The 12,093-nt window shown below is 34.6% G+C and overlaps 1 protein-coding gene across 1 annotated transcript; it reads right to left on the reverse strand.

The window, feature by feature from the left end:
- Positions 1–186: 186 nt before the first annotated feature.
- Positions 187–1,208, reverse strand: LOC118761297 (inward rectifier potassium channel irk-1-like). Its single transcript, XM_036499086.1, has one exon. It carries the CDS (start codon positions 1,186–1,188, stop codon positions 187–189), a length of 1,002 nt encoding a protein of 333 aa, XP_036354979.1. The 5' UTR covers positions 1,189–1,208.
- Between the last annotated feature and the right edge of the window lie 10,885 nt (positions 1,209–12,093).

Genomic DNA, 12,093 nt, shown 5'->3' on the forward strand with positions numbered 1-12,093 from the left:
ATTGTCATTCGTATTCCAGGAGAATTCCAAAAATGTGTTTTAAAGAAAAACCACTCAATACGTTTCTAATAGAGGGAAAGATCATAAAGGCTAATTACACTCTTCATTTTTAAATAATCGATAATTTATCTACTTTTTTCTAAGAATTAAAAAATTATATTTAAAGCAAAAAATCATATTGTAAGATTACTGATTAAATTCATGGCGTGTTTTTTCTTGTGCAATAGTTTTATGAAAATGCTCAATGTTGATTTCCCAGTCGTTCCCACTAAGTGAAAAAATATTTGCAAATTTATGGTTCCACAGAACTTCGTTAGATTTATAGGAAGTCCGTGATTTGACTGAATGTCCGCTTGATTCGCTGATCCCGGTAACAATAACAATAATTTCGCAGCCCTCGAAAATAAAGGAATTCTGATCATATTTACAAAGAGGACTATTTTCGTTAATCAAATGAGTCACTGTTATGGGCCAACCAGAGTCGCTTAAACTTGAATCGAAATTAATTGCAAGTCTTTTAAAATAGAAAGGAATGATTTCCCCTTCTACGGTCATTCTTGAACACACAAAAAACATTTTGACATTTGAAGCGATTAATTGCGATTTCTGGATATTCAATATCCGGCAAATTAAATACTTTTCTCCATTTCGTTGACAAATAACTGCTTTTTTAGAAAAAATCCAAGTTTTTGCTCTAGAAAGTGGCGTGGATATTTTTTTAAAGGCCAACCCAAGAGTTATTGCTTCGAGATAAATTCCAATAAGAGTTTGCAAGGTAAGTACGATTCCAGAAACATAACAGTCTGAACTAATATACATGTCTCCGTACCCCACAGTGCTCTGGGTCACCATTGAAAAAATCATTGCTCCCAAAAAAGTGTTGAGGTTATATACACAGTCTTTCTTATTTACATGGTCCTGATTTAAGACCAAAATATACCAAATTACTGCAAAGATGGTGCAGGATATTACATACAGAAACAAAAAAAATATAAAAAATTCCAACCAGTTCAGCATTAGCAGAGTTGTAACAAAATCTTTGAAAAATCTTTTTTTTCGTGATGCGGAAATATTGAATTTAAACTCTCCGTTTTTTTCGACAAGTCTAATATCAGAACGAGCCCAATCTTGAGTGGGATCTACGTTGAATTCATTTTTATAATTTAAAATGGCTTCCGTGACTGTCATGTAAGTGGAAGTTTCGTTGTCGAAAGAAAACTATAAATTAAAAAAATTAGAAATACAGACGTTGGTCTTTTCAGGGGAATGGAACACATATTTTTACTTAGTTGATTCTTGGAATTCAGTTCCGGTTGAGTAATGATAAATCTGTTATCTTGCATTTTCTGATAAATAGAAAAATAAATCTATACAACTAACGAAAATAAATAAAATTTGATAAGCTTTGTGGTTTGTTTTTATACAATTTTTAATAATATTTAATAATTATTATAAATCTAAATTAATATAATTAAAATTTATTAATTTGATATATGAAAAATTTATTTATTCATCTCTTTTTTATTGGTTTTCTGGTTCAATAAATAAATAAATTCATCGAAACTGGTATTTTTACATGACACGGTTTAACACATATTTAGAATAAAAGTTAAAAAATCAATATTTCCCCATTATAAATATCAGATTAGTAGAGATTATGTATTTAAATGCTATTAGGATTACGTCGTTTAAGTTTTCCATATACCTTCCTTGCCAATGATTAAAATGTTGATAAAAATATGAACTCTAGAATTTTATCATAAAAGTAAAAAAGGCGATTTTTTGGTGATGCACTATTTATTTGTTATGAAGTTGAATATAGATTTCTAAATTTACTGAAACTAAAATCTTTTTAGTTCTCAATTTTTTTAAAAATTGAAAAATTGACAATTTTCACACAAATTTTTGTGACAAATAATAAAAATAGTAATTTTAAATAAATAACAAGTCACTGGTGGAACCCACTATGACAGTAAATAATGAACAATCCGCCATGCTCTAAGTCATTATTTATGCTCAGTGGTAGTGTCGTGCGTGCCCTGCCTTGAAAAGCATTGAAAGTATGTTTCCATGATATCATTAACAGGAACAGGGGGATCTATCCGTAGTATGTGACCGAAAAGTCCCCATCGGGGCTTAGTAATAATTTCCTTTAAGTGTTGTGCTATGGAAATGGAGTATAAGTCTTGGTTCTTGATCTTCCTCGGATAGTGTATTTCCAAGTCTGAGTTTGTTCTAGTAAAAGCATTGAGATTTTCAACACATTTCTGATTCAGGCCCCCGTATTCCTGAGTTATGCAGTAAAATAAGATGAAAGCATTGTATAAACGTACTTTTACGGGATTTGAGATATGCAGGTAACTCGGCCATGTCGATTTAACCCTCTTCAGTGCCAATGCCGACATTTTTCTTCGCTGGACATCTTCCAGTCACCAAGCAGTGACCCGACTTTTTTAGATCTTATTCTCGTCAGTAACTTTATTTTCTCGTTTGACTGTGATGAACTCAGTCTTTTGCTTATTCATTTTTAGGAACCACTCTCCGAATACTTCAGGAGCGTAATTAAGTGCAATCCTGATGTCATTCAAGTCCTCAGAAACAAAATCTATGTCGTAATTCCATGAATTTTAGCTCTAAAACCACAAAGACCAGTTTTTAGATAGACAATGAATAGAATTGGATATAAGGAGTCGCCTTGTGAAATGTAAATATGTGCTTTGAATTTACAAGAGTGCCCCAAGCCAACCCACACTTCCAATTCATTGTTTTCGAGTAGGACGTTTATCATTCTCAAACTGTCCTCATCCAAAATGTTTTTAATAGCTGAATAAGCTCTCCTTTGTGAACTGTGTCAACCGGACTCCTACCATTATGTAATTTTTGGAGAGCAGTTTGCATCTCTGTGATAGTAATTGGAACAGTTAGACATCTAGGATCTACAAAAAACTGAGGTATGTTCTCATTGTCATTTCTGAAGAAAGATTCAAAGTAGACAAAAAATTTTTTCGGCCATCTCTTTTTTATTAAATATTCTTCTTCCATACGCATCGTGTAGAAATATAAATCGAGAGACAACAGCTTCATGGTCACTCGACAAAAGTGTGCCTCTGTAAAATTGTGAGTTCATCAACATGTATTTGAGAGTACGTCGACAGATGAATTACAATTTGATTGTAAATAGGGACAATTACCCATTCTGGTTCTGTCTTTGTCCCGCCTACGTCGTCATATGTTTTTTCGAGTGTTCAAATTCCGTTTTGAGTTCCTTGTTCCTATACTATGAGCTTCTATAAAATTTTCAAAAGTGTTTTCTCCGGCACTGATATTCTGTTATTGATTCTCCAGATATTTGAATTGAGGCTTATTGATTCCAAATCCACGTCCATAGTGCAACATTACGGTTTTTTAAGATAATCCTATATAATCAACACCCTCATCGAAATCCTTGTTGAGCTTAGTTTCTTGAAAATAAGCTACTGAAACTCTATAATGAATTAAGTCCTCAGTCAATTGTGTTTTTCATGGTACAAAAAATTCTTCTGACATTTAACGTCATACGTACGAACTCTCCAGGATGTTTATCAATTATTGACAATTAACAAATGATAATGAACCATTATTTAAAGTCGTCTTGAATTTTTTTAGTCGCATGGAATGAACTTTCGTGATAGACACAGCACTATCTTAGACTTGAACAAAATTGTTAGAAAATTTCTAGACAAAAAAATTAGTAAATTAGGATTTGTCGGTGGTCTGACATCAGTCGTATGTACTTGATCAAGACCAGTGCGGAGGGACGATAGTAGTTGGCCAAAGCATTCATAACCAAGGTTGAGGTTAACTAATTTAGATTTTGAGCAGTAATATCTAGTACAATCTTGAGAAGTGCAGGAGCCAACGATAGAGCATCTTTGAGGATTGAGTTTGGGGAGCCGGATACCAAATATTCAATTCAGAGGAGACCGACCGGACTATTTCATTAATTCCCAAGTCAAAGAGGAGGGGTCCTAGGGGATCACCCTGTTGAATTCCTGTACATGAGGGGATTATATTGTTACCGAACATTTGAGAGCTGGTCTCCCGTAGGATAGGAGTGCCAGGGGGTACAAAATGGGAAAGTATTTGTGGCAAACCGAGAGGAAGTGGTCCTGACAGATACAGTTAAAGGCGTTCTTTATGTCAAGTTTGAGTAGGACCCTATCAGGGTAAGAAGCGGCAGAGACACTGATGGTGTATGATCTCAAGACATGAGCTGTAGCCTCGCAACCGCTCCTAACAGCAACCCCAAGTTGGATAGGTTTGAAGAATGCCCCAAGGTCAGAGGAGCCGTACACACCGCCACTGCTGCCGGGAGGAAACTTCCGATACAGCTTAAGATTTCCGAGGAGGTAAACGAATGTGTATGGTTTCCGAACAGGCGGAGCACGCAGGTCACTTTGAGCCGCAGGGTGTTTAAGTTTGAGTGGCTCGAGAACCTCTTCGGAATGGGGTAGAACAATGTCATCAGTAGCCACAAGCCGGACAGCTGCTTTAACATCATTTTCGAGAACCTTTTCGGACGTGGACTTTAATAAGAAGGTTAGCATTTTCGGGTTTATTCCTTGAAGAGGGCTCAGATACAATGGGGGATGGAGAGAACTATGTATGGATTTTGGTCAAAGAGAATGAGATTTTTCTTTAACAGCGAAGTCTGTGAAGCACGCAGGTTTGAATTAGGTTTCCTGTGAGTTGTCCCAATAGCCATGGCTCCAAGGCAGAATAATTTCAACTAATCTGAAAACTGTTCAGAATCAAGTGCATTTAAAATGGCCTTGTGAGCAAGTCAGCTACGGCAATCCTAGTAGCTTTTGGAATTTTTATGAGTATTTTCCGTGCCTGGCACAGACCGGTAACATTCGATAACACATCCTCGAAGGGTATGTTACGGACAGCATCGATATTATACCTCCCCGTTACATTTTTGGAAGAAGATTGAGTTCAATTTCTCTTCTAATTGAACGTATACTTCTTTGATTTTTTATGGAATTAAAAGACCAAAATAGTAAAAGAAGCTTTTCGATTCTTTAGGCCGAACAAAATTATCTAGCTACTATTAAAAAATACTTGAAACACAAATATCTGCTTGAAAATCAGTTTTACTTACCCGAAATCGGTGGTCAGTGTCCAGAACAAGTATTTACCGAACAGATAAAATCTCATAAATGCTTGAAAAAACTTATCTAGCTACTATTGAAGAGTACTTGAAACACAAATATCTACTTGAAAAATAAGTTTTACTTAACAGAAAACTGGTGTAGGTGTCCAGAACAAGTACTTACTGGAACAGATTTTTTTTAATGTCTTCATTCTATCCTATACAAAAATGCTACAATGTATTTAGTGAATACTCTAGTCACTGACTAACAAAAGGCAACAGCTCCCTACGGTCTGAAGACTTATTCTGTCTTGTGTAAGATAAAATTAATTATTTTCAGAGCATAATTCAATGTGTTTCCACTGCATAAGATAGAAGACTGTCGATTACTATGGCACTAATGTAAAAAGATGTTACATGGGGATTATGTCAGGAAACATGATGAAGTAATGAGGTGCATACACTGTTGAGAATTTGGACTTAATAATTATAAAAGGCTCAAAACACATTTGGTAGAATCTGTATAAACGAATGAGAAAGTTGAAATCAAGGTGAACACATTTATAAAGACTGACATCGTTTTGGATCAAATCAAGCCAGATTTGTTTGTTTTTGACAAGATAATGAGTCAAATTTTTTTGGTTGAAGTTGAGATAACATCTTCAAAAAAATTACAGCAAGTGGAGATCGAATATGTTTCGAATTAAAATCAAATTCTCTTAGTTAAATTAATATTATCACAAATATCTTTTATTTTAGGTAAATTAATATGTATTTTGATAATCAATATAAAAACAATAGAATCACAGTACTTAAGATAGCTCTTTTGATATGATTTTGCTTCTGGTGTTATTACTAACTCAAGGATTGTCTTATCGGTGTATATATAAATGATTATTTTTTAGAATCAAATTAACGAGGGAGCATAGTAATCGGCGACATGAAGAATTCAAGAAATTGATGTCACACGGCATCAGATTTTTATTAGGGGATACACCCAAGATCGAATTGCTGACTGAAAATTCAGACCCCATGATTCCGCTCCACGACTACCAAAATGTATATCACTAACCAAACATTACCAGGTTGAATATTACGGAGAAATATCCCTCGGAACACCCCCTCAGAACTTTAAAGTGATCTTTGACACTGGTTCGTCAAATCTGTGGATACCATCTTCTAAACAAACATTAATAAGTTATATTAATAATCAAAAAATAGACCATCAAACTTACATGTCTAACCAGTCCTCCACTTACATAAAGGACGGAAGGAGCATTGAAATAGACTATGGCTCAGGAAATGTCTACGGATTTCTTAGCAAAGACACTCTGACAGTTGGGGGTCTGAAAGTGGAGGGACAAGTGTTCGGGGAAATGACTAAAATGTTCCCTTTGTTTGTTCTGATGAAATTCGACGGAATATTCGGAATGGCATACCCCTCCATAGCGGTAGACGGTGTAATGCCTCCAATTCAGCAAATGAGACGTCAAGGATTGATAGATCGATCTCTCTTTGCATTCTATCTTTCAAAGTTTTCCTATTTTTGAGTCGTAGTGACCCCGATGGATCCTTTGGGGGAGAACTGACGATTGGATTCCTTGATCCTCAGCACTATAGAGGGAATATTACCTATGTGGATGTTAGTATGCAGTACTATTGGCAGTTTACAGTCGACAGGTCGTGTTATAGGTGTTTATTGCAGCATTTCTATTGGAAGTCTAACATTTGAGAACATCGAGGCCATTGCCGATACGGGCACTTCTCTGTTGGTCGGGCCGAAAGATAAAGTGGAATTGATTTACAAATTGTTAGGAGCCTACAAGATTCGCAACATTGTATTTTTTGTTAGTTACTGTGTAGCCAGTTCTGTTCTGCAGGTCGGTCAAAAGTTTTCCTTCGTTGGTTCTGAACATTGGGGGGACCAAGTTTGTGTTGAGGCCTGAAGACTACATTGTCCCTGTTGATTGTATTGGGTTGTGATTGGGTAGATTAACTTATTTGGGATGTGCATGGTTGAAATTATTGAAATGGACATTCCTGGCCATCCCATCTGGATATTGGGGGATGTCTTTATAAGAATGTATTACACTGTCTTTGACTTTGATAACAACCGTGTTGGATTTGCAGAGTCTCGTTGACATTTTACTTTCTCGATCCTTTTGTTAGTTTGGTTTTATTTCCAGTTCTATATTTTTTTATTGTACTCTTTCTAAGCACTTTAAACCACATAGACCACATAGTTTATAAATTTATTGGCGCTGTAAAAAGTGTTAAAAAATTAATTGATGGGAGGGCCAGCGGCCTGACGGATCGCCAAACTGTTCCCTCGGATAACGGCGATCGATAACTGCTGGAAAAGCCAGTCCACCCACCAAGGATCGTGAGATTTTGCCCCGAGCTTGCGGAAGAATTTTTCCGTCTTTGGACCAAGAGCATCAGACGTCTCCACCGCTATCGGCATCACGAAAAACTCATTCGAAAGGGCAGAATATTTGGTTAGCTTGGTTATCACATAGTTATAACTGATCGATCAAATAGGCTAACATCAATCAATTAATCTGTAATTACATGATCAAATAATTTATGTAGTTATTATACTACTGCCGTGGTGGAGACGGAACCAAGGGCTTTTCATGCTGCGTGAGTGCTGGTAGAATACCTCAAAGCTTGTCCCTAAGGATGTCGTCCTAAAAGCTCTCTGCTGATTTTCGTCAATACTGGAACCCAGTGGACTCAACAGATGCGACGGAAAACAACAAATAGGACAACTACATCCATTTTCCATGGCGGTAAGTCTCTTGTCTTAGACCTTACATGCACCGACTGTTTCTCAAAATGGGCCTTGCTTTCTTCTAAGACGGATGTCTACTTTCTGGCCGATGTTCAAAACGAACCGAAGTATGCCTCTTTTCCGAACAGCGTAGAATTTTTTTCACTTGCTTTCAAAATGAGTGGTCATCGGTGAAAAGGTAAAAGCGCTGTTAAAATTTTTTTTAACTTCGTAAAAAAATTGAATTTACTACTTTTAAGCATCTAATCGATAGTTACAGATCGTTTTAAGAGAAAATAAGTAAAGAACCAGAGTTGGAAAGAAACGTTGATAAATATTAAAAATTTTAGTTTTTTACTCAGAGATTAAGAGAATGTGCAAAAAATGAAAACGCTACAACAATAACACTAAATAAATTACAGTTGAGACGACTAAAAAATTGGTTATTTGCGACAGAATTATTTTGTCCACTTTGTACTTCTATAAAACTATGCAATTATGTAATTCTATCAATAAAATACGGGTATCGTTTTAAGTTATGTAAAAAATAACATATGTTTGTTAAGAATCCGATATTTCAGATAATAATATTGACTATCAAAATACAAAAGTATTTTATGAAGATAATAAAAGAAATATCCTTTGACCATATTTTAAGGATATACTTAATTGTTCTATAGATTTTTTACATCACTAAACTTGAAAATAACAAAGCCATATCAGATATTCACTTCTAGTTACAACACAATACCCTTATACAATCAAATTTTTAGATCAATATTATTTATAATCAAGAGTGAAAACTTTTTAAGATTTATATGATTGACGCGTAAACGCAATAGATTACCAAGAATTGGGAAATACTTTGTTGTAAAATAATTCTTATGGGTTAACTAAAATCAATTTTTTAAAAAAAGGACATTCAAAAAACTGTAATCAAAAACTAGTATAGCTATATGAGACCTGGAGGTCAGCCCGACAAAGACGCACTGCGGATCGAGAGGCAGTTCCCGCATAGAATAGACCGAGACGCACTGGAAGAGCCAGCTCGCCTTCCTCCGGTCATTCGTCTTCAATGCAATTTTCTCGCCGAGCATTCGCAATAACTTCTCAGCCTCCTTACCGTCCACGCCAGTGGTCTCAAAAGCAAGGGGCACGAACTCGTAAGCGTCAGAAATGAGTACGTATTTCGACCTCGTCTTCTCATCCGTGAGTACGCAAGTGTATCCTGGAGAACATGCTGTCCAGGGCAACACTGTCTCCGAAAAGGAATACACACAAGTCACGTCCCAAACAAGTGACCTATCTCCCGTGAAAATAAAAAATCACACGAGAAACTAAACGCGAAAATTTTATGATATTTATTTTCATCCCGTCAGGACGTTCCCCGTCGTTTCGAATGAGTCCAACTGTTTCAGAGTAGACGGTGTTCAAAGCATATTTAAGTTCATGTCTAATATGTCTAATAGTTTTTGCAACCAATACCTCACGATAAAAAAACAAAACATGTGAATTAAGACCGGATTCTTATTTTTTGCAACAGAAACAAAGCCTTTAACATGTTCCGTCATTGCTGGAGCACCATCAGTGCAGATACCCACACATTCATTTCAAACCAACTTTATATGCTCGAAATATGAATTTATAAGATTGAAAATGTTATATCCCTTTGTTTTTTCTAGCAAATCTTTGCAGTAAAATTCGGGCTGTTTTTTTATCAACAGGCGTCGGTGAATTGTTTGTAATATATTGCAAGATCCTGGAACAATGTCTGTTTCGTTCGGTCGCTAAATTAAATTTTATGCTACAATTGAACATTCCATAATGACAATGACTCAAAACATAAGTCAAAAATAACTATTGAATGGTTATCAATGAATAAAATAAATGTTTTGGAATGGCCAAGTCAATCATCAAACCTTAATTCAATCGAACCAAAATTTAGTCAAATATGCAAACGTTCCATCACCGTAAAATAAAAAACTCAGTCAAGCCTTTTTCGCTAATAGTCCGTTCTTCAATAAAGAATCGAAGTGATTCTAACTGCTTCCAAAGGACCTTAGAAGAGTGTGCGCCAATTTTTTGATTTCAAACACTTGAATATAATACGCATATCCTTGTTTTTTACTGATTGAAGTTCCGCAGTGGAGCTTTTAGATAGGCAGATGTCGATGTGGGTCACGTTCTCGTGGAGAATACTATTCACGTACCAACAAAACTTCATGTCGGTAAATTGGATTGATATTGCATTTATACAGGAGATATATTTCTGCTATGACCTCCTGGAAGGTCGTTTATGATTTCAGATATGAAATGTATTCCTCGAAAAATCATCGATGACAATCTTTCTCATACCCACTGCATTAGTTGAGTAGTTAATAAAAAAATGTAACAAAATCTAACGCATAGGGTGCGACTGGATATCCATCCACCATTTAAATCATCTCGTGACTAATAGAATGAAAGCACTTATAAGCTTTTTCAAACTCTTTAAACCTCGGACAAATTCCGATTATCTAGAAAAAATTCTGCATTGTTCTTATTTTAAAACCAAACAGTGATTCCAAAGTCTGATAAGATGGTAGATTTAAATGTTGTCAGAACCAGCAGCGTTGGAGTTTTTCAAGTTTTTAATACATTTTGAGACTTTATATCCCGTAAAAGTCGTCGTTTTAAATTCCGCAAATGTTAGCTTATTTGAGACTTGGGCCCTTCAGATCAGTTTTGTGACTTAATGCAGTGTAATATTTCATTAGCATGTTTTCCTGATGAACCGGATTGAGTTGAGTATTTGAATGAGAAGTAGTAAACTCGCGGGATTTTTTTAAACTTACAGCCATTATGTCCTTGAGGGTCTTCCAAATTTTTAAGTTTTTGATCTGTAATCAATTAAGGCAAAAAATAATATCCACTTGGATGCTTCGTGCAGATTCATAGAAGAGATAATTTTTTGTTTAGATTCCTTAGTTCGATAGAGAAATCGGGAGAATGTCTTTTTTCCTGTTTCAGTTTGCTGTGAGTCTTTATAAGGGAGTTTATTTTGTGACTGTAACATAAGCAGAACTTTTGATTTACTAAACTTTTGAACTTTTTAAATAGATTTATTCACTTTAAGTGGATTTTTATTTTACAGCATCGATTTGATTTATTTATTCTAGAAATCCTTATGACATTCGTCTGATTTTGAAGTAGTAATGAATAATCTCTTACTAAAATATTTTTTAATCAAAGTTATTTTTTCATAATTAAACAGAATAGTTACTCTGTAAAATATAAACTTTCTCGCTCGCAATCGTGCGCGGGAACGCGCAAGCAATCCGTACCCCTGAAAAAATCTTTAATTTTATTTATCATATTACTTGTATAAAAATCCTACCCCATAAATAGAATGTTTTTCAGTAAATTGATTTGTGGAATTATCAGATCATTTCGGAAGTTGGAATTTTGGAACTTATAGTTCTACTTCCGCAAATAAAATTAGCATATTCTTTCAAAAGAATAATAAATCTATTTCTGTACTGCTTAATTATTAAAAAATGATGTAATTATTTAAAAATGATTTATAATTAAGATTATTGACCAGAATTAAAATAATGTTAAGACAACACTTTCTACTGAATGGCTAAAAAAATTTTATTTAATTAATTTAAACAATTTAAATTAGCGTAATTCAAGTAGTTACTCCATAACTGATCGATGACCTCTTCTACTACGATGTTATTTACATTGCTTTTAATAATTCTTAAAATAAGAAATCCATCAGCTTTCAAATAGTCTTTAACAAATCTGGTTCTTAATTTGATCATTTGTCCGTAAGAAAGTGAATTTGGCCATTTAATGTAAGCACGAAGGAACTTGATTCGTGACTGGTTAGATGTAAAATTTCTAACCCAGTTAAAAAAATTTAAAATTGTCCATATTCCCAATAAAGTATACCAAAACCATAAGAAAATAAAGATTTTTTCAGCGAAATTGTTTATTGGTAAAACACATTCTACCGAATAAACATGATATCGATTTATTTCTCGAATGCGAAAATCACATAAAGTATCTAGTGGAAAATAATTAACTTTTGGAATAAGGTTAATTCCAGGAATCATTGACAGGCCATATAACCAAAAATTGATTCCTAAAAAATATTTGATTATAATAAATTGGGATATGAGATTCAGCAAAAACAGCATTT

The sequence above is a fragment of the Octopus sinensis genome, unplaced genomic scaffold (genome assembly GCF_006345805.1).
Source record: "Octopus sinensis unplaced genomic scaffold, ASM634580v1 Contig11667, whole genome shotgun sequence".
Lineage (NCBI taxonomy): Eukaryota > Metazoa > Mollusca > Cephalopoda > Octopoda > Octopodidae > Octopus > Octopus sinensis.

Coding starts and splice junctions, on each gene's coding strand:
- LOC118761297 (XM_036499086.1), bottom strand. CDS start 1,188: ATGACAGTCACGGAAGCCATTTTAAATTATAAAAATGAATTCAACGTA.